The sequence below is a fragment of the Trachemys scripta genome, chromosome 11, assembly GCF_013100865.1.
Source record: "Trachemys scripta elegans isolate TJP31775 chromosome 11, CAS_Tse_1.0, whole genome shotgun sequence".
NCBI classification, from domain to species: Eukaryota; Metazoa; Chordata; order Testudines; family Emydidae; genus Trachemys; species Trachemys scripta.
The window spans coordinates 42,946,458-42,970,126 of record NC_048308.1 but is presented as its reverse complement, the minus strand read 5'-3'; the positions used below and the strand labels follow the sequence as shown (position 1 = coordinate 42,970,126).

The window sequence follows — 23,669 nt, the reverse complement described above, 5'->3', positions numbered from 1 at the left end:
CCCGGGCCCTTTAAATCACTGCCGGAGCAGCAGCGGCAGGGCTCCCGTGATGATTTAAAGGGCCCGGAGCTCCATGGCGGCCAGAGCCCCAGGCCCTTTAATTCGCCCCAGGGCTCCCAGCCGCCTCTGCAGCTGGTAGCTCTGGGGTGATTTAAAGGCCCTTGGGGCTCCCAGCCACAGGGCCTTTAAATCTTGAAAGGTCCCATCTCTTCCGGTTGAGGCCACGCCCCCAATCAGGACTCCCACGTACCGGTAAGTCCTTTAAATTACTTTCACCCCTGCCCTAGCCACACCCCCTTATTCCCACATGAGCCACTTGCAGAATGGAAAATGGCAATAACCTGGATCACGAGATGGAGAGGGAAATATTCCAATGTGTCCCTCTTTCCTTTCTGCACAAACCCTCAGACTTCTTCATGGTTTGTTCTCCTCTGTACCATGCAATGGTGAAGTGTGTAGTCAAGATAATGCATAATCTAAACACGTGTGTGGAGTATTTGCCCATTCTAGTTCCTAAACAATCATTTCATGTTATGGAAAATCTAAAAAGGGATGGAAACTGCAGCAATGCTCTAAAATAAGTTTATTGTGATTTGTAGCTTAAGAAAAAAACATTCCATCTTTGTTAATCCTTGTGCATCTAATTGTCCATTAGGTTCCAAACACAAGACAATGGTGGAAGCTCGGAATGGTGCAGGTCCAATTAAATCTTATCCTAGACTTGGATCCAGGCTGAAGATTCAGAATGGCAGTAAGGGCTCAGGACTGCAGAACAAGACATTTCATTGTGAAATCTGTGATGTCCATGTCAATTCAGAAATTCAGCTTAAACAGGTACCTCAAATACCTTGGAAGCTTTTGCCTGAGTGATAGTGGCTTTGTGCCCTTGCAGTTTGGATCACGGGATCCTGTGTATTTGATTAATTGCTAGTTCATGTGATTTACTCCAAACTATTGGGCTTTATTTAGCAAGACACAACTACTTAGATCATTGCTGCATCCCTTAAGCCTTAATCGTCTCACAGTGTCTTTGACAGGGGACTTGGTACATGCAGCCGAAAAATCAATTCCAAAAAGAATAAAACCATGAGATCTCTAAACTGCTTCTTAATGTATTCTTTTTTTATTTCAGCACATTTCCAGCAGAAGGCACAAGGACAGAGTGGCAGGGAAGCCTATGAAACCTAAATATAGCCCTTACAACAAACTTCAGCGCAGCCCAAGTATTTTAGCAGTAAGTACTGTTACTATGCAGCATCACTGCTGTATATGTGAGCTTGTGACCTTGGAACTACCACTGCAAAGAGACTAGGAGTATGACAGGGGTAGAAAGCTTGTGAGTATCTCCCCCTGCAGGCTGAATCTGTATTAGCATCAGATTTGAAGATGGTTATGTATTCTGTCTGCCTGCTCAAAGGCAAACTAGCACTCCAGAGTTATTTACTGCTACAAGGGAGGGAATAAACAGTGGGCTGTGGAATCGATTGTGTATCTAGTGGAAAGGTGTGAACTCTTCTGTTTTTAGTACACTCCCTCTCTTTAAAGGGCACACACTGCCTAGCTGAGCATTTAAGAAAACATGATGTTATGAGGCTTAAGGTGTAAAGCTAAAAAAATACTGACTTATCTCGCACAAACAGCAAAATAGTGTGCGCTGTATTAGGCTGGTGTGGGAGAGTTGTGAGGAGTTTAGGAGCATTAATTGCTTATCATAGAGGCATTTATTACTGGGCTACTAGATCACCATTTCCAGCCTTGGTCCCCAAAAGCCCTCAGCCCTTTCTTCCCCTTTCTTCACTCTGGGGTTTCTCCCCACCAGGATCCCCCATAACACCGTCTTGCTGGTTTCTCTAGCCTAGGGGCAGGCTACTCACCACTCAGCCTGATTCTAGCTCAGGAAGAGTTGCATGCTCTCTGCTCACTAGTTAAGTCATCCTGCGATGGGTTCATTAGAGAGCAGTGTGTACAATCCACACAACAAAAGCGCTTTTATGTGTTGGAACTAAAGAGATGCAAATACTCATGTCCAAAAGTGAGACACTGTCCAAAAAGCATATGAAACCCCTGCAGAAGTTGAAATATTAATGTTTCTTTGTAATCATATAGTCTAATGAAAATGCTTCAGGCTTTCTCTAACACTCCCCATTCACTAGCTTCGGGCAGGGCCGGCTCTAGGCACCAGCAAAACAAGCTGGTGCTTGGGGCGGCACATTTCTAGGGGCGGCATTCTGGCGCCGGCCATGCCGCCCCTAAAAATGTGCCCCGGCCGCCCTAGCTCACCTCCGCTGCTGCTGCTCGTGCACCACGGCGCGCAAAACGGCTGATTCGCGCGCTGCTGCTCGCCCTCCCTCCCTCCCAGGCTCTCAAACCTCGGAGGGAGGGGAAGACCCTGAGCGGCTGCGGCGCGCACGCTGCTTCTCCCTCTCCCTCCCTCCCTCCTAGGCTTGAGAGCCTGGGGGGGGAGGAGGCAGGGCTGGGGATTTGGGGAAGGGGCGGAGTTGAGGTGGGGCCGAGGGTGGGGTAAGAAAAAAACGGGGGTCGGCCTAAATTGTTTTGCTTGGGGCGGCAAAAATCCTAGAGCCGGCTCTGCTTCGGGTCACACTAATTTTGCTCACTTCTGTAAAGGATTATATTTTTATCTTTTGGGTTTAAAACCAACGGTAATAGAGTCAGGATATAAGTCTCTCTCCTCCCACCCACAAATATTTAACCTTGAAACACACCAACCCACAAGTGGAGTTACACTGTATATATTTCATGGGTAATTTTACAGTACCCACACCAGATTTGTTAGGGATCTTAAATTGAGCCGACTTTTTTCAAAATGATTGAGTTGTTTTTTTTAAATTAGTCTTGGAGACTAGAAAATATGCTGAAAGGAACAAGTGTGCATTAGCAGAGAAAGAACTAGATGAACTGATGGCTGTTTCCCATCTCTGACTTCTGCCTTTTTCTACAGCTCATTTTTATAAGTGAAAAGAAATGAGGAAAATGCACCTTTCTATTTTGTAGAGTCCTGTTGAAGTCATGATCTTGACCCTTTTTTCCCAATCTTGAGTTTCCTGTTGATAGTTATTATAATTTACAGATATTCACTCTTGTAAATTACCTCTAACCCCCACACACTGGAGCACCCACATCTACTCCTTGTGGATGTGTGTGTACTTAAATGCGCAGTTTGTTTGTTTAAATTGTCCTCTGTGTCAGAAGATGGTGTGGATACAATTTTCAAAATTGTGAGACAAGATTTCCCATTCAGTAGATGCAATTTGCACCTGCATTTTTATACCAGCAAAATTAATTGCAGGTGCATATTGGAGTACTTGTTCTTGTACTTGCCTGATTTGCACCTGTAATCAAGCAGTTAACATTACAAGCACTGACATTTTCACCCACAGTTCAGGTGCAGGTGTGAAAATGCCAGTGCAAATTTTGAAGTTGAACATGTGATCTAATATCTCTTCTGTAAAGCAGCGTGTGTTCATTTGCCCTTTTGGCTACAAGCAAACATCTCAAACAGCTGCTACTAGAAATGGTTAAAATTGGAGCAAAGGAAATACAGTAATTATAAATCAGGTGTGAAGTAATAAGAAGCAATTGAAAACAGCTTTTATTCATGCTGTCCAGAAAGATAAAAAGCTTAAAAGCTTAATGAACATTTTGCCAGGGTTAATGTTTTTACTCATTGTAAAAATGGTGGCGAGAATAGTATTTACATTTCTTTTTTTCTTTTTTTCAGGCAAAACTTGCATTCCAAAAAGATATGATTAAGCCCTTAGCACCTGCTTTCCTTTCATCTTCTCTTGCTGCGGCTGCAGCTGTGTCATCTGCTCTGTCCCTCCCTCCCCGTCCTTCCGCCTCTTTGTTCCAGGCACCTGCAATCCCACCAGCTCTCCTAAGGCCGGGCCACGGTCCCATACGTGCGACTCCTGCATCGATCCTTTTTGCACCATACTAATTTCGTAGTGTTAATAAGATAACTATGGCCAGTAGAAGGGGGGAAAAAGGAAGCAAAGCAAGCAAGGATTTTATTTTAAAATATCTTTCTCTTTTATAATGCCATGCAGTGTGGCACCCCAACAGTCCAAGTCACAGAATTTTTCATGGACAGGTACTGTATTCTAGAAGCCTAGATAACATCTCCGTCTCCTTCTCTCTCTCCTTAAATTCAAATAATTTGTCTGAGAATGGTTTACCAAAAGCTTAATGGCTCACAAAAAGCTAGCATCAAGATTCATTCATCTGTTTGTTGGTTGGGGTTTTTTAAATATGTATATGATGCACCTTGGAAACAAGGAACACAGAATATTTCCTGACTGACTTGAAAACTAGGGTCTTCCTCGCTCACACATTTGTAAATAGGTCTCTGGAATCCAACTGGGTATATTCTAGTGTGAAAAAAGGTAGATTAACCAAGTGCTTAATTGTGGATAACATCTTAATAACTGATTGCATCCTTTTCTTTTCAGTGTGCTCTTGTTGACAGGAATTGTGTACTGTTTTAGACCGCAGTACTGGTGTATCTTGTGTAGTACTAGAGATGTATTGCCTGTCTCAGTTAGACATTTTTAGTTGCTGTGCAAATGTTTGGAAGCAATGCAGCTTTGAAGCTTTTTTTTATTAATGTATTTCTCTTGTTTCACGTTTTAGTTAGATTAAAAATAGAAAGCCATATAACATATAGTTAAGATTACTACTTGTTTACTATTTTCATTTTAACTTATTTTGTAGTTTCCTCACTGGTGTTGCTAAGCAATGTTTAACATTAAAAGAAAGCAAGCTTTTCAATTGCACATTACCACAGCTCACATGCATTGTTCAAGAAGACAATGGGCCGTGTATTTATACGTAAATATCCTTTTTCTTCATTTCTAAACTTGTTTCCTTTGTAACAATGCTGCATAATGTTGTGGCTCCCTAATGCAATAATGTACAGAACATACAATATTTATAATTGACTGACTGTCTTTTCTGTTTACTGACTATATTGAAGTTCTGCCCTCCCTCGTCTCTTGTCCCTACCCCTTTTATAAAGGTAATATCAATATGCAGTACTCAGACTGAAGTCTTTGTGCGATATTGAGGGCAACAAGTATAATAAAGGAATAAAATAGAGCTAACTCTTTTAGAACATCTTTATCTGCAATCCGTAAATAGTAAAATGTCTGTGTATTTTTTTAAATGTATCTTTTCAATAAAACAATATGAAAAAATATAAGCACTTCCTGTGTTTGGGGTATTTTTTTAATGGACAAAAAAAATTGCATGGAACAAATAGATCCACTAGAGTAGTGGTTCTCAACCTTTCCAGACTACTGATCACCTTTCAGGAGTCTGATTTGTCTTGTGTACCCTCAGTTTGACCTCACTTAAAAACGACTTGCTTACAAAATCAAACATAAAAATACAAAAATATCACAGCACACTATTACTGAAAAATTGCTTACTTTGTCATTGTTACCATATCATTATAAAATAAATCAATTGAAATATAAATATTGTACTTACATTTCAGTGTATAGTGTATAGAGAGCAGTATAAAGTCACTGTCTGTATGAAATTTTAACTTGTACTGACTTCGCTAGTGCTTTTTATGTAGCCTGTTGTAAAAGTAGGCAAATATCTAAATGAGTTGATGTACCCTCTGAAAGACCTCTGTGTACCCCCAAGGGTATGTGTACCCCTGGTTGAGAACCACTGAGCTAAGGGAATCTCTAGTCCAGTAGACAGCAAAATACCAGAGTATAATTATAGTACCTGTACTAATTTCCTAAAAACTGTCAACATTTCTCCCCTACATTTTTTAGGCTTTTTATTGGTGGTTTTTGTAGCTCATCTTAAAATATTCAATCTGTTGGCAACCTCAAGGAAAAACTGCTGAACCGGATGAATGTATAAAATCAGAAATGAAACACCACTCTAATATGCTACCAAATGGATTATCATTAAAAACAAAGTTGATTGTGGTTTAGACTGGAAGCAGGATATTTTGAAAACATTTATTCTATATTAATACAAAAAAGTCATTGTGAAGCAGTTAGGGTTACTACACACACAAAACATGTCTAAGGCAAAGCCATAAAAGCAAGAAAATGAAAACTTAAGCCACTTAACTGTACATACTCTGTACTTCTCTATCCCCAAGCATACACCTTACTGCTACAATTACCATACACCACAGGCCATGTACCATTACCTGAACTCTGCCCCCTTTTCACCCTTCTGCTCACACCCTTTACTTTATTATTTCTACCACCCCCACCCCACCCAACACTAGTTTGGGATATTTGGTGTTGTGGGAAGATAGTTTGGTAAAGCATTGTGTGCAGATGAGCAATTAAAGGGAATGATAGAAGGCTGATGGCCCTCAGGGGGTGGAGTTAAGGTCTGTGGTATACATGCACGAGCTCTCTTTCGCTCGCTCTCTCTCTCTCTCTCTATATATATATATATATATACACACATATAGGTAGATAGATATATGTATGAATTTCTACATACTATGTAATACTATTGAGGCTAAGGGTTACAGAGTACAGACAGACATGCTTTTGTGCACACTGATTTGGGCCTGATGCTGTAATTCTTACTCATATTGAATAAGGTCCACTCACCCAAGTAATCTCAGTGAGTACTTGCAAGAAGAAGTGTTATAATATATGGAGATATACCTATCTATCTCATAGAACTGGAAGGGACCCTGAAAGGTCATCGAGTCCCGCCCCCTGTCTTCCCTAGCAGGACCAAGTACTGATTTTGCCCCAGATCCTGAAGTGACTCTCTCAAGGACTGAACTCATAACCCTGGGTTTAGCAGGCCAATGCTCAAACCATTGAGCTATCCCTCCCCCCATGTTGTGTTACTCAACATGAGTTAGTTCTGCTGAATCAGAGCTTTAGCTGGTTGTTTGGGAAATGGTAGTGTTCTATGGAGTAAAACACTCACCTTTTTGCTGTCGCCTGAAAGCACTACTTTGGGTAGGGGGTGGGGGGTGTTATTTACTGTTCAGGTACAATTGTGTGAATAGGGCTCAAATTAAATAGCTTCAGGTTAATACAGTTTCCCATAACCACAAAGAAACACCTATATGAGGTGCATATAACCCTTAACCATAGGAGGTGCTATCAAATAATAGATTTCATAGACAATTGACTGTTTTAAGATGAGTTTTTTTTCCAAAGGCATCCTAGGTAGAAGAAATACTCTGTAAGATGTCATCCACAGTGAAAGAATATGTAATTGCATCCATGAATGAGTGAAATCACTTAACCCATAGAGCCCAAAGGGCTCAAACAAACAGGCTGTGAGCCAAGAAACTAACGCTCCCATTCAAATTCATGTCAGAACTCGTGCGCTTTGCTTTGTTTATGTACACTGTGTGCTCCACTTTCAACTAAAGTCAAATCCATGGCGCACATGGGACTAAATGTTTGAGGTAATATTTGCATGATAAATAGTAAGCACTCCCATTAAGGCTGCTAGTATTTTGCATTTTATAGCCAAGCTCTGAATAACAGGGATCTGATGTATCCACCCAGAACAACATTGTATTTTATCAGCTGACTTGGATTTTCCAGGATCATCTCTCCTGGGATGTAAAGTCATTACAGACAGCTGGCTATAAAGTTCACAGATTCACAAAACAAAATACTAGCATTGAAACACCTTTTAAAATTGGCAATGCCATTAGTGTTTTAAATGGGAATGTTGAATGTTTGAACAACCAGATTATTTTTAAAGTAATAAAGCCAGATTCTTTCCTATGCCAGGGCTCTGTTCAGTGCAGGAGATGGGATATGGTGTCTAGGCACCAATTCTAAGGTCCCAGCCCAGTGCTGCTTAGAGTTGTGCAAGACAGTTTTCAATTGTGCCACTAATGCAAGGTGTTTAATGGATCCTATACCAAGAGAGAATTGTAGCAGAGCTCCATCACACCTTCTACATCTGAAGGGATACAGGGCCTAGATCTGGCACAGATATACCAGCAGGAATTCTCTGTGGACATTTGTGTCCAGATTAGTCTCTTAATGTCATCTGAGCGGCATAATGGGGCCATAGCCTAGCGGGAGGATCTGATCCATACAGTTTTTCAGCAGACAAATGAAAAAATGTGATCCTTTCTGACCACTAGAAGGAGATGGTTTGTCTTCCCTTACTACAGGTGGGAATTTTTATTAGAATTTTTATTTCTGATTTTGGTAGGGTGGAGAATATATTCTCATATTAATTTCATCCACTGCAGTTCCAATCAGATAATATTATGCTGGGAATCAGTCTATCGGCTGATAAACTAAAGATCGTTAGACATTTGCTATGAGCGAGAGATTAATTCTCTAATAAAAACAAATAAGGAAAAGGGACACACACAAGCTACCAGATGGCATGTGGTTTATTTTATTCCCTTTCTTTGTGACCTGCCATCCTCTCGAGTAATATGTTACAAGCCTGGACCAGCAAAGGGAAGTCCCATCGCACTTATGTGCCAAAAGAGAGACCACAACTGTTTTAGGCTGTGGGGTGGAGTATGCTCTCTAGAGATCATTTCAGCATATTTATCTACCCAGTAATAAGCAGCATAATATGAAAAATGTACACAGTAGCCTATGGTAACTTTAAACCATTCAATCCATGATGTTGGCAATGCATATTTTTTATAAATTTGAAAATACAGTATCAGCACTCATACTATCATTCAGTCAATAGAGCTATACAAGACCCTAAAAATGAATTAAATCCATACCAAAACTTATAGCTAGCAAGGGAAATACGGTTCAAGAGTAAACCTATCACTGAAGAGCATAACATTAAAGGACAGACAAGCAAAGAATTTCCAAGTACAAATAATCTCACCATGTAAAGTATAAGAATTTGATAATAAAGTAGAACCTATCAGAGTTACAAACACCAGAGTTTTGAACTGACCAGTTTCACACACCCCATTTGGAACTGGAAGTATGCAATCAGGCAGCAGCGGAGACACACCCCCCCCCCCCCCCCCCAAAAGAAGCAAATACAGTACAGTACTGTACTGTGTTAAACATAAACTTTAAAAAAGGGAAAGTTTAAAAAAAAGACTTGACAAGGTAGGAAACTGTTTCTGTGCTTGTTTCATTTAAATTAAGCTGGTTAAAAGCAGCATTTTTCTTCTTCATGTTAAAGTTTCAAAGATGTATTAAGTCAATGTTCAACTGTAAACTTTTGAAAGAACCACCATAATGTTTTGTTCAATTACAAACATTTTAGAGTTACAAACAATCACCATTCCAGAGGTGTTTGTAACTCTGAGGTTCTACTGTACCCCTTTAAATAGTTTGTAGGCCCCACTAGTGGGGTTTCTTACTAATTCTCTTCTCATACCATACCCATCAAGGTAATACCTGAACACCTTCCAGTAGTGCATTAAGCAGTGTGACCAACATCTGTCACATGTTTGTTTTCTCCTCCTCTCTCCCGGGAGAGAAGTATGTGCAGCAGAACATTTAATTTGGGAATTTGTGTACATATTTCTTCCACACACTATGCACCATCAGACTGAAAAGGGTACTGAAATGCTCAGGCCAGTGCTGACTGACTATTCCAGGGATATCTCAAATGTCTTGGCTGTAAAAGGAAACAGAGGGAGAGTGCAACCTAGCATGTGCAGAGGCACTAACTGCAGCCTAACTGGGAGCAAGAAAGCATATTGAGTAACATGGTTGTGTGACTGACTGCTCTGTGGAAAGTAAAATGAAACAATTTACAGAAGTGTGTGCCTGCTAATTCAGTAGCAGGTTTGCATGTGATACACTAGGCACTGAGATGTGTCTCTCCAGAGAACTGGAACAAGGAACAGTATGGAAAAATCTACTTAATACAGATCTGCTGTCACACTTAGATCCGCTTGACAGAACATCTCCCACTGAGAACAAACCCAGATCTATGCATCTCTACAAACAGGAATAGCTCCTGGCTTCTCTTTTAAATAAATTCAGACAAATCATTCAATGGTTACTGCCTGGTTGTCATTACCAGTTCAAACAAACAAACAAAGCTGGCTCACATAATAGTAACTAGTTATTTTTCAATTATTGCTTTAAAATGTGCACACGCCTGTAGTGTCTATGGCTAAGCTCTGAGTGGGAAAGGCTGGGGGATGTGGGAATTGTAGCTCCCAAGGGGTGGTAGTAAGCATAATGCTTTTTCAAGGGATGGTCCCTCTAGGGGTTCTGGGAGAGTGGAGACACAGCACATTCAGCAGTGGTACTTCCTGCACCTGTATAAACGGTTTAGTGTGGCAGATGTGGAGACAGGGTCCTGGTCATCTTCCCCACCCCCACCCTGCCAGTCGGGGCTAGGTCTATACAGTTTTTCCACTTTGTGCTTAGGGAGTGCTTACAGCCACCTTATGGGTTCATCTTTTATGGCTGCAGCAAGAGTGTGGGGTGGCCTTTCCCACTACAGTGCACTAAAGAAGGGACAGGCAGAATTGGTCTTGTAATGGCTGTGAAATTAAGGCAAACTGTGTGTTCCGGCAAACCTCACCTGTTAATGTGCAAACAACGGCCAGATCTGGCTTAGGAAAGTAGGTTGAATTTAAAAACATGTTTGATGGTTGTGGTGAACCCTAGACTCCTCAAGTAAAAGGTGTTAAACTCTGTTTATGTGAGTGTTTAAAATGTGTTAATTAAAAAGTTTTTAAACATGTCCTCTTTCCCAAGGCTAGACAGGACCAAGGTTACAATCATCAGAAAGGCTTCTCGTTCACAGGCTGCTTCTTGTAACCTCACATATAGCATGTAATCCTGATAGGTATAAATGTCAGACATACACAGCAGCCTGTCACTCATCACCAAAGCTCAGACTATAACAATTTTGTGCTAAATCCCTCCCTTGATTGTCAGCAGATGTAAGGTAATGGGCACCTCGCATCTGACCTGGGATCTGAGTTTAGTCCTTAACTAGCATGAGAAATTCCTATTTCTTTTCATTCTTTCACTGTCACTTAGGCCCAGAACCTGGGTGTCTTCTTTGACTCAGCCTTCTCCCTAAAACCGTATATCGAGGCGGTGTCTAAATCTTGGCACTTTCCTGCACTAAGATCCAGCCTTTCTCTTTCACCCACAAACTACACCTCCCATCCAGTCTCTCATCATCTCATGACTTGACTATGGCAACCTCCTCCTCTCTGCTCTTGCCCCCGTGCCATCTTGCCCTGCTGATATACACTCACAATGCTGCTGCAATGATCATTTTCCTGGCTTGTGCTTCAAGCATGTCATCTCTCTCTGAGTCCTTTCACTGGCTCCCCGTTACCATCACATCAAGCATAAACTATTTGTCTTCATTTTTAAGGCCCTTTATGGTATACCCCCACTTCACTTACCTCCCATATGCTATGAAGATGTCAGCCCCTGCCTCTGCTCCACCACTGATGTCAGTCTTCATTGCCCGGTTGTCAGATTTTCCAACAAGCACCTGTGCACTTGCCCCCTTACACGTGGAAGGAGCTCACCATAAATAGCTACAATGTCATCACCTCCTCTTCAAAACCCATGTCTGCCATGATACCCACAAAACCTCGACAGTCATCAGGCAGCTGGTGTGCTGGGATCACTGCTTCTCAGGCTGATTATAATCAACGTCATTAATGTTTATTTCCTTTGTATCCGTCTGTTCGCTCTCATCTTAAACTTCAATTGTAAGCTCCTTGGGGCAGGAACCATCTGACTTAGGTTTGTACAGTGTCTAGCACTGCGAGGCCCTGACTCCTGCTTGGAGCCCCAGCCATTGCCACAATACAAATAAATAATAATTGGCTTTTCCCTCTGCTACCCAGGCCGCCTTCCATTGTCTCAGCCTCACTCTCTTTTCCTACCTCTTTACTTTCATGTCAGTTTAAAGCTGATTTAAAATCTAGTGACTGTTAGAATTGCTGCTACCTCTAGTCACACTGCCAGTCCCACAGTATGCTGAGCTTGGCCCTAGCTTCACTGACGGACAGGCCACCTCCAAAAGGTCATTTCAGCACGATATGGCACCTGCAGTGTGACTGAGTAATGGCAAGAGGAGTTTCTGTGGTGACAGATTTTAAAACGGTGCAAGGCTTTAAGAATGGGAGACAACATTCCCTCAGGCTGCCGTTGATCTGAGCTCTGCCACCCTTCACTATGCTAAGCAAAACTTCTGACAGGTCCGTTTCTCCGTCAGGCATGTACAGATGTCTGAAGCACTTTCCCTGCACCAGGAGAAGGTGGGCTGCAGCCTTGTTATAGATATTGTAAAATTAGACCTGAATACCAGTCAGTTGATATGGGGCTGGTAGACTGAACAGCCCATTCATCCAAGGTCACTATCTGTTGGAAGTGTAGTGCTGATCTGGCCTCCTAATTATAGTAACAATATACTGTATATCATGGTGTCCGAGGCGGAGCTCTTTCTATTTCTGCATGGGAGGAACTTAAGTCACTATTGGAACAATAACAAAGCAGGAACCAGATGGCGTTTATCCAAGAGCACAAAGCAAGCCCTAGTGTCCTGAATTTCCTGTTACGCTACTTTTGCACTGGTGTACCTTGGATTGTAAACTAATTAAGAGATCCAACACGACAGATTGTTTCTCTTTCAGCTGCATGTTCATGAATGTATTTTGGTTTCATATTTCTTGGCAATTTGTGCTGAAAATCATTCTTGCAAAATGGTTTATTGAATGCATGATACTTCATCCCTGTGATGGGCAGTTTTGTGTTGTGACTGCCTCCGTGTTTATTTCTGATCTGGTCTGTGGAGTTTGTTTACTCTTGTATTCTGTCTTTTTGCCTCTGTTAAAGTATATGCACTTCAATTCTTTCTCTTCTTATAAATACTTTGGGGAGCATGATTTTCACTAGCCCTGCAAGCAGCTACTGCTCTTTGCAAAGCCACATCAATTTCTCACACTAGCCTTGCTTGGACCAGGTTAGCAGTTGTACCACAAATAAATTCAGTCTTTAAATAGTCTAGTTCAAATTCATGTGACGCTGGTTTATTCTACAGGCCTGGAACATAATGGGCTGTGGTCACACCTAGCACCTTGTTCCTTGTAAAGAAAATGTGCCTTTCTCAAGAGATTCTTGTCGGATTCAAAGTACTGTTGAAATTTTTGAATGACTTTGTCTAGCAGTTTACGTCCCTCTATGCCCTGCACGGGAATGTACTGCAGACATAATGTCTCTATACCTGCCACAGGTAGCAGTGAGAAGGATTTCCCTCTCTCCCATTTCTCTTCAATACCTCTTGCTTCTAGGAAAATTTGGGAGTACTGAGGCTAACTTGTGTTTTCTGCCAAGTTCCCTGCCAGAGTGAGGTGGCTTCATTTTTGCCCGAGGTTTAGTTTACTTCTGACCCTGTGTAATGAATGTGTGACACGCAAGAGTAATAGGAAGGGATCTGTTTTTTTATTTCCTTTCCTGTTAGTTACCTAAAGTGCATTAGGGTTGCCACAGATTAATTTCCTGTCACCGGGTGTGGGTCAGTGTCCACTGTTAGCCAATACATACATGATGAACATAGAATACACCACATTAATGGGCTGTGTGTGTGTGTATATATGTATTTGTATGAATATATATATATATATTTTTTTTAAGTTGGTTATGTTAACTGAATATATTATGCTCTCCCCACAACTGTGTTCACCCATGTCAAGGATCCCACAACTTTGCAAAGCTGATCTGAGCTTTGGCATTAAAAATAGGAAGCCTGTCAAAGCCAAGATACATGAATGCTGTATCCTCCTAGCACAGGTTGGGATGGACCTCCACGCCCAACTGGTTTGGAATGTATATCTGGGGGAAAAAAGATATGAAAAGTACAGCAAAAAACAAGAAGTTAAGAAGCTGTTATGAACTGTTGTGTTGGATTTTAGTGACATGTCAAGTTTTGTAACTTGTAAAATTTTACTATAAATACTATTAGCTGAAATGGGTATATTTACTACAAAATAAGAGTTGCTTCCCGGAAGGAGGGTATGTACTGCTTTGTCTTTAGATGCTAAGTTTGGCTAAGTTCAGCTATTTGGTCTCTAGAACGTTTTAAAGAATGAACCACAAATGTAGTCAGACTAGCTACACCTTTTTGTCAATACCACTGACTCCAAAGCTGGTACTAGTAACCCCCTTTTCTCTTTTTTTTAAAAGATCCCCTGAGCAACTTGGAATCCACTTCCCGCCTCCCCCGCCCCCGACCTGTTCTCCCAGAACAGGGACACATTCCATATGTTTGCATCATTCTTCTTTTCTCGCGTCTGCAGGGAAGTAATTAGCATCAATTTAGAGTATGCAAAAATCTCCAGTGTGAGATTTACCTGTGACTTTCACAGGTGAAAAGTGTTTGCTGATGAGTTATTCAGAAAGAGAGAGAGAGGAGAAAAGGAACACAATGTCTAGCTGATGGAATTCGGACTGCGTTAGCTAACTGGTGGCAATCACCAGTCCATAAATCCCAGACTAGAGTTTCTTGCCTACGCTAAATAGAATCCAGTTATACCTCCGTCACACTGCTGCCCCTCTTTGGACTATATAAGAAAAAAATTCAGGCAATGATTCCTCCTACCATACTGAGCCTCTGCAGCTAGCCCTGGCACTGAGACCATAAATCAACGTCTGTGATCTCACTCTGTAAATGATTTAGTGCAAATTGGGGGGAACTGATTAATGATGCCAAAGGCACCACAAATGTTCAGAGGCAGTGTGTGCTAAGAATTAGAGCCACATTTGCAGTCCAAAAGTTATTTTAAAAATTATGGTTTATTGTTCAATTCCTGAGAATGAACTCAGGTAACTCTCCTGCTTCTCCCTTCTGAACTGAGACACCCGCTTGGCTGTGCATTATCCTGCCCCTTGAGTTACACACCCATGAAAATAAACCACAGACCAACGCAGCCTGCCCCCATCACCACTTCTTTCTCACTCACATTTTGTATTTCATATCTTTGTTGCTTTCTATTTTTAAGAAAATGAGTGAGGAGTTGGGTTGTTGGTTTATTTTAAAATTCCCATTTTGTGGGGACTGTTCACCAGTTTCCAGGACAATGATTCTCCACCTCAGGAGTGTGGCTGGCTTGTATAACTGCTCGTTGACTATCAATGACATCAGAAATGAACATAGGTTGGAACAGGATGGGGAGCTCTCACCCCACTGGCCAAGGAGGTGGGGAGCTGTGAGAAAGCACCACTTTCCCAAGCCGAGGAGAACTACCAAGCACAGGTAGCTTGGGGAGCTGTACTCCTCCCCCATATTGCCTTACTTCTTAATTCCTGATTGACAGCATATTGTACACCTTTGGCTATCTTGGTAGATCCCTGGGTCTTCAGGAAGATCCCCACAATAGCTTTATTCCAAACACCCGTTTAAGGCATCCACAGTTTGTTTGTATCAAGTTCCTTCTGGTTTATAGTACGTACCTTTTGAATATTTATGTAGCAAAGTCCTATGCTGCCCACACGCACACAGAAATAATGGTTACCAACTAGCCTGCAAAACAACTTTAGAGACAGAAACCAGGGATTTCTGCTCCTGAAACACTGGGATTTATATGATGGGGCTGTTTGTGATAGTCAGAGGCTGCATTTGCCAACCCGCATGATCCCGTCTAGTTCTATATCCTATGTTCCTATTGAGCTAACGGGGAAACTTCCTTATCCATTAAAAATACTCAGGCTCTTACGCTGTGCCAGTCTGTTAGTCACTGAAGGGCGTAATGATCACACTCGCTTAGCCAGTACGTTGCATGTATGAAGGTACGTTTTTAAACTGTTAATTTTGTAATTGTCGCTAAATACATTTAAAGGAATTTGTGATAAGAAACAAATAGCTGATTGAAAAATTAGCACCTGGTAACCTGAAGAACAAAAGACACAACCACTGACGATGAGGATGGGATACTAACCTAGTTCGTATATGCTGCTTCTGGTCACTAATAAACTCTATGGACACCTCTCTCTTTCCATGTGTTGTTGTCTGAACAGCCATAAACACATTTGCGTACTAAAAACCTTGAGTTCTTTTCAGACTTCCAATTTTCTGAAGACAGGTTGATACTTCTCTTTGCCAAGTCTGCTTCAGTGCTTTGGAAAAGCTCGGGCATGTATGGTAGAAATCAGTTCAGAACAGTCACCTATTCATTTTTAATAACCCCAAATCATTCAGAGCCTCACTGCCAATGTACTAAAATCTGGAAATATCTTCAAAACAAGGAATTCCCAGACAGAACTGAGGTAACTTGACCAGTCTTAACTATTGCCACTTGTTGCTCAGTGCACTGCATGTAGCATTCAAATCCACGTTTTGGTGGGTGACAACATGCAAGAAGGAACTTACTAAATAACAGCTGGTCAAAACTTTCCAAATTTTGAAGTTTCAATTAAAAAAATCTGCTGAAAAATCAATTTAAAAAGTTAACAGGGAGGGGTGTTTTTACAAACCTTTAAAACAATGATATTCTGAGAGGGTATGAACTGCATCAGGATTTCTGGCCATTGTTTCTCATCACCATTCCTTAGTGTCCTCTGACACAAGAATAGGGCAGGGGCCCACACATCCCATTCCAGTTGCCATAGAGGAGGCAACAATGGAGAGCAGCAGGACCCTGATATCATTGTTGCTTCTTAACACATTCCCATACTATCTAATGGGGATCCCAGCCCTTGGCCTCATGGTTTTCTTTTGGTTTGACACCCCCGTTCCTGGAACTGAGACAGGAGTCAACCTCCACTGTCCATGGCCAATGTAAATATGTAGGGGCCAGACTACAGCTTTTGAATGGGAGTAACTGCAAATATTTCCAATGGAAAGAGGAGGAAATCCTTTTAAATCTTGGAATCCTTTATTTTGCATGTGGTTTCACTTGTGGCATCAGAGACATGTAACATTAAAGTGAAATGACATTTGAGGTTGAAAAGTATAGTTTAAATACTGTATATGCACTTTAGTATCTGAAGTCCTCTCAAGACTTTTATCAACAAGACCAGATGTCCTTTAGAGCATCCCATATGGGAAATTTATCTCTGCCTGGCCACCTCTTAAATTATCTGACTCCTCCAAAATATACATAGACTTTTTTAAAAGGACTTCAGAAGAGGCAAGTAAAATTTCTTTTAAGGAAATATAAAACAGAAAATGAAGAGAATGCCATTTCATGACAGAAATATATTTCATAGCATTGTCAAAGGAGTCGTCCGTATGTTCTTTTCTTATCATGACAAAGTGAACAGATTAAAATGATCAAACCCTTTTTGCTTGGTATTTCCAGTACAGCATACAATTATTCCCCCTTCCTCCAGAGACTGTCTGCAGATTTTTCAGGAGCAAGTTAACACAGTGATGAATTTCAACAGGTAACCCACTTGTTTTCTATTCCGTATATAAAATAGGGGACATTTTAGACCCCAGGTGTCTCCAATCCGCATGTAATTGAGGCGAGAGGCTTTTGATAGTCAGCCTATGAAAGGGCAGCTCATGTCCTTCCAGGTAAGTAGAAATTCCTTAAAAGGGGAAGAGCGTGAGCAGCATTGTAAGGGCTGAGCTAAGTGCAGACTTGATAGCCTGTAAAGATGGCTGTGAAATTGGCCAGTCCCAAGTATTAACTCCTTTACCCCTTATGGAAAGGAAGAGAAGATCAGGCAAAACTGAGATCACACCATGATACTGTCCTTCACTTAATAATGATGAGAAGGAAGGAGAGGAACTAGTTTCTCTTCCATCAGCACAGTGTACTGGAAATGTCATTTGGAAAACTCCTGCGGCCTGGGTAATCTGAGCTGTGGGAGCTAAAATGCAATTTGTGATGCTGTAGCCAATCTAGAAAGTCAGCTTGGCTACCCCTGAGGGTGACTGCACACTATTTAGGAACCACTGCCTCAGACTATTTAAAATGAAGGTATTTCAGAAATCTAATTTACTTTTCATTATTTCTGCTGTATACTGCATGTCTGTGGCCTTGGATGATGATAGGCTCGTCAGTTTCATCTTCAAGTTCTCATGCACTGGCACAACGGTGCAAAATTTGGGTTACAAACCTTCCAGGAGAATTTTTTCTGTTTGTGAGCGAAATACCATTTCCACTGGCATTTTAAAAAACTGAAACATTTCTATTGATCCGTAACTTATTTTTTTATAAAACTTAAAATGTGGATCAAACTTTGTCTGACGAGGCCTGTGGACCTAGGATTTCAGACAGGGTAAAAAGCCCGTACACCTGACAAAGTAGAAATGTAGTTCACTTTGGCACCAGTTTAAAATATGGAGGTTAGATATGTGTACCCAAAGAAATAGCTCATTAGTCATTGTACAGGAATTGATATCTGCTGCCAAGAATGTTTAACGTTGCTACAGAATGTTCATACCACAAAGACAACATCAGACTCCAGCCAGGGCTTAGTGGAATTTAACAGGCCTGCAGCAGCTGAATGTAACCTTGCCAGCGTTATAGTAAAATAGCTCAATTCTGAAGAGACGTTTTCAAGCGGATAAAATAAACTATTTGGCATTGGCTGAAAAGTTCATATTGACCAAGCTTGATATTTTCCCTTATTTTGTAAAATTTGTTGGAAGGCATTGAGAGTAATCTTTAATGCTCTCGCTATCCAGCTGAGTTAGAATGGCCCATTAGGTTTTAAAATCCATTAGAATTCACATTTTCATCATTTCCAAAGTGTCCACCCTTTCTCTTTATAACATTTTCAAATGTCTGGGGCTAGAGACAGATCCTCAGCTGATCTAACTCAGTCTAGCAGTGGAGCTAGGCAGATTTGCAGCAACTGAGGATGTGTTCTCTGATGATGATATCTACTTACACTGACCCAGGGAAGCAGAGGCAGGTGGGACTCAAGTGCAGAAGACAGGGAGCTGTGTTTCTTTGAGTGAGGGTGTTTGCCTTGAGGAATCCCCTCTTCTACCTCACTGCCCCTCCTAGAGAGCAGAGGAAAAGTGGCACTAGGGCTCATTGTTCTCTTTATCTTCTTTGAAGGTATTAAAGAGGCCAAGTTAACATTTTTCCCTATGTGGCCAGCACAGGGACCCCAGCCAATGGCTGCATATTTCCTGCTGGACCCATGGGCTCAGGAGAGAGGGGATCCAGCAAAACAGTACAGAGGATGGAGACATCTATGCTGATGGGAGAATTCAACCCTCTAAAATCTCAGGCCTCTAAATCCCTTTGAGGGGAAGTCTTGTAGGAACTCCATGAAGTGAACCTCAGTTTTCCTACCTTCTATGCCTCTCCCCTAGGGTGGAGAAATATGGCCCATGCTGCCCGATAAAATTTGGTTTGATATATAATTAAAGATCATCTCTGCTAGGTGACTGATTCTTTTTGGCACAGCCTATATTTTCCAGCTATAAAACTTTAGGGACCACACTGATCCCTGATGTAACTCCAGCCGATGTCAGTGGAAATACAATGAGGGTGAAATTAGTCCTATATTTCATTTACACTGCAGTTGCCAGTAAAGGAAGATCTTTAGACAAGGCTTGCTGATGACCATTTTGTGATCCAACCTCAGCTGCTGCCATGTTGGATGTTTACATTCAAACTCTCTAAGAGCAGGGAATAACAATTTTTAAAACCACAGCTTTTAAGCTGCAGAAGTCCCTTCAATGCAACTACAAAAACAATGGTCACCAAATCTTGTTTAAAGGAGTCACATACCACTAGTTTCAACAAAACACATCATCATCTTTTCTAGGGAAAACGCATGCAACATTTATAAATGCTCTGTGCTCCATCAAAATTCCAGTTTTGTTTACCAAGATTAATTAATCAATCACAGGGCAAAGAAAGTTTCTGTCACCAAGGAAAAAGGATATTATTACATTACTTTAGCATTTACTGTTCTAGGTAAATGAAATTCTTTACCACAGGACTTAACAAGGAATCTGGATAAAAACTTTACAATTGGGCTCAACTCTAGTAGAAAGAAAGGTGTAGTAATTGCTGCATCAAGCTGAGCTCACAATACAACACAAATATACCTCTATGCATATAATATTAAACATTGAAAATGTTCTGTGCTGAACTCACATACTGCACTTCCAAAAACGGATAGAAACTCTGAGGCCATGCCTACACTGCAGCTTAAGTCGCCATAAGTCATGTTGCTCAGGCGTGCGAATTAGCCACCCCCCCCCGAGCGACATAACTTATGCCGACTTAGCCCTGTCTACACCGGTGCTTATGTTGGCTTCTGTAATTTATAGCCAATTATACATCACTTCTGAACTTTGTCCACTGAGTAAGAGAATTTAAACTGCTATAACTTACATGCTCGGGGGCAGCCAGAATCTGGCCCTAACTGACATGAATTTGAAATTACCAGCTGATTAAATTTGAGAAATTCATTATTTTTACTTTAACAGTTAAATTTAAAAGTAGCTCCCTGCAGCCTACTGTATGAAGGTCAAACAGAATATTAACACCTGCCAGTGCTGTGCGAAAGCCACTGCTTTCATAGAAACATAAATTCATTTTACACAGTTCTGAAACCCTTGAGTTTCATGAGAGCATTGAGCTCATTCAAAGCCCAAACCCAAAGTTACACACGCTTTTGTGTATGGATGAAACTCTCCTGGCGTTCTTCTTTGCTGGCTATAGGTCTTGGCTGCCTATGGACATGGGGCATGCTGGAGTGTCTTAGCCTCACAGAGAGGTAAAGGGCCTGTAGAGTGGCAGCCCTGGGACCAGTGGAGCCCCCTCCAGACTCTGTGGCACCGAGAGGTGAGGGAAAAGGCAATTCTCCTGGCTCCCTACAGAAAATACTAATAAGTGTGGAAGTAGGTAGGCCCTACTGACTGGCCCTCCAGTAAAGAATGTGTAAGTGAAGAGGTTTGATTGGCTGTCTCTGACGATCCAGCGGCAAGATGGCCAACAGGGAGTTTCGCAAGGGAGTCCTCCTGGTGAAGGAGGAGCAAATACAACACCCTTGGGGTAAGTGACTGTCTGTAGTGTGTGTTTGTGTTTGGGGGTTACTCGCTATGTGCTGAGCTTGTGTTTGTCCGTCTGTTTGGTTGTTTGAAGGACCATGTGCTGTGGCTGGCAGTTGGAAGCTGTGAGCTTCAAAGGAAGGTTTGAAAGCTAGAAGCCTCTGTTAATTGGCTGAGCCTTAGTCAGTGGGTGGGGCTATCAAGCAGGCCAGGGCTTTATAAAGCAGTGCGTAAGCGACCAGGGGCTGCTAACAAGGAGTTTCGCAAGGGAGTTTGGAAGGGAAGGGGGCAAGGGCCCCTTGCCATTATATTTGTTTTAAAACCTATAAACTAAACCACAGACAAAACTTGTTGCTTTAAACAACCCATTCATTAACTAGGAGACAATGCAGGCAGAAGCCCAGCAGCAGAGTGGGGGCTATCCAGTCTATTGCGCTGAGTGCAGCATATATGATTACCTGCCCTGTGGGCGGGTGGCGTATGTGTGCAAGCGGTGCAAGGAGCTCCTGGCCCTCAGAGACCGGGTACGGGCTTTGGAGGCCAGGGTGGTGGAACTGGAGGAGCTAAGGGAGGCAGAGAGGTATGTTGATGAGGCTTTCCAGGACACTGTAGAATTGTCCCACCTCCGGTCAGACAGCCCCTGTGCTGTTGAGGAGGATGGAAGGCCCAGGGAAGCAGAGCAGTCTACGGGAGCAGAGAAAAACCTGGGACCCTCCTTCCAGATGGTGTGGGGGTATCCTCTCACACTGAGGTTACCTCTCCGGGGGAGGGAACTCCAGTTACTAGGAAAAGGCATGTGTTAGTAATGGGAGATTTGATCATTAGAAACATAGATAGCTGGGTTTGTGATGACTGGGAGAACCGTATGGTGACTTGCCTGCCTGGTGCGAAGGTTGTGGATCTCTCGAGACATCTAGACGGACTTATGTGTAGTGCTGGGGAGGAGCCGGTGGTCGTGGTACATGTAGGTACCAATGACATAGGGAAGGGTAGGAGAGACGTCCTGGAGGCCAAATTGAGGCTGCTAGGGAAGAGACTGAAATCCAGGACCTCTGTGGTGGCATTCTCAGAAATGCTCCCAGTTCCACACGCAGGGCCAGGTAGGCAGGCAGAGCTTCAGAGTCTCAATGCGTGGATGAGACGATGGTGTAGAGAGGAGGGGTTTAGATTCATTAGGAACTGGGGAAACTTTTGGGATGGGGGGAGCCTATACAGGAGAGATGGGCTCCACCTAAACCAAAGTGGAACCAGACTGCTGGCACTAAACTTTAAAAAGGTTGTAGAACAGATTTTAAACTAGGAGATGGGGGAAAGCCGACTGCTGCAGAGGAGCATGTGGATCGGACAGAGACTTCTCTTAGAGGAGAGTCTATTGATAGAGAATCTCTAGGTTATAGTCAGGAACGGAGGATGGAAGAGGATAAAGTAGGGGCCAGATCAGACAAGAAACATTCACATAAAAAAGAATCTGACACATCAGAAAAGGGCAGACAAATAAACAATGACAAGTTTTTAAAGTGCTTCTACACAAATGCTAGAAGTCTAAATAATAAGATGGGTGAACTAGAGTGCCTTGTGATAAACGAGGATATTGACATAATAGGCATCACAGAAACCTGGTGGACTGAGGACAATCAATGGGACACAATCATTCCAGGGTATAAAATATATCGGAAGGACAGAACAGGTCATGCGGGGGGAGGGGGGGAGGAGGGGGCATGGCACGATATGTGAAAGAAAATGTAGAATCAAATGAAGTAAAAATCTTAAGTGAATCCACGTGTTGCATAGAATCTCTATGGATAGTAATTTCATGCTCTAATAAGAATACAACATTAGGGATCTATTATTGACCACCTGACCAGAACAGTGATAGTGATGATGAAATGCTAAGGGAAATTAGAGAGGCTATCAAAATTAAGAACTCAATAATAGTGGGGGATTTCAATTATCCCCATATTGACTGGGAACATGTCACCTCAGGACGAAATGCAGAGACAAAATTTCTTGATACTTTAAATGACTGCTTCTTGGAGCAGCTGTTACGTGAACCCACAAGGGGAGAGGCAACTCTAGATTTAGTCCTGAGTGGAGCGCAGGAGCTGGTCCAAGAGGTAACTATAACAGGACCGCTTGGAAATAGTGACCATAATATAAGAACATTTAACATCCCTGTGGTGGGAAGAACATCTCAACAGCCCAACACTGTGGCATTTAATTTCAAAAAGGGGAACTATGCAAAAATGAGGGGGTTAGTTAAACAGAAATTAAAAGGTACAGTGACTAAAGTGAAATCCCTGCAAGCTGCATGGGCGCTTTTTAAAGACACCATAATAGAGGCCCAACTTCAATGTATACCCCAAATTAAGAAACACAGTAAAAGAACTAAAAAAGAGCCACCGTGGCTTAACAACCATGTAAAAGAAGTAGTGAGAGATAAAAAGACTTTCTTTAAAAAGTGGAAGTCAAATCCTAGCGAGGTAAATAGAAAGGAGCATAAACACTGCCAAATTAAATATAAAAATGTAATAAGAAAAACCAAAAAGGAGTCTGAAGAACGGCTAGCCAAAAACTCAAAAGGTAATAACAAAATGTTTTTTAAGTATATCAGAAGCAGGCAGCCTGCTAAACAACCAGTGGGGCCCCTCGATGATAGAGATAGAAAAAGAGCGCTTAAAGACAATAAAGTAATTGCGGAGAAACTAAATGGATTCTTTGCTTCAGTCTTCACGGCT

The 23,669-nt window shown here is 41.9% G+C and overlaps 1 protein-coding gene across 4 annotated transcripts in view; it reads left to right on the top strand.

The window, feature by feature from the left end:
• The window catches only part of ZNF385B (zinc finger protein 385B), a 299,082-nt gene extending 293,864 nt beyond the window's left edge, over positions 1-5,218 (top strand). For all 4 annotated transcript variants that reach the window (XM_034786269.1, XM_034786272.1, XM_034786270.1 and 1 more), the window contains 3 exons: positions 656-834; positions 1,133-1,234; positions 3,740-5,218. In XM_034786269.1, coding sequence (XP_034642160.1) covers positions 656-834; positions 1,133-1,234; positions 3,740-3,958 — 500 coding nt within the window. In that variant the 3' untranslated portion in view covers positions 3,959-5,218. The remainder of the gene's footprint in view (positions 1-655; positions 835-1,132; positions 1,235-3,739) is intronic.
• The last annotated feature ends 18,451 nt before the right edge of the window (positions 5,219-23,669 follow it).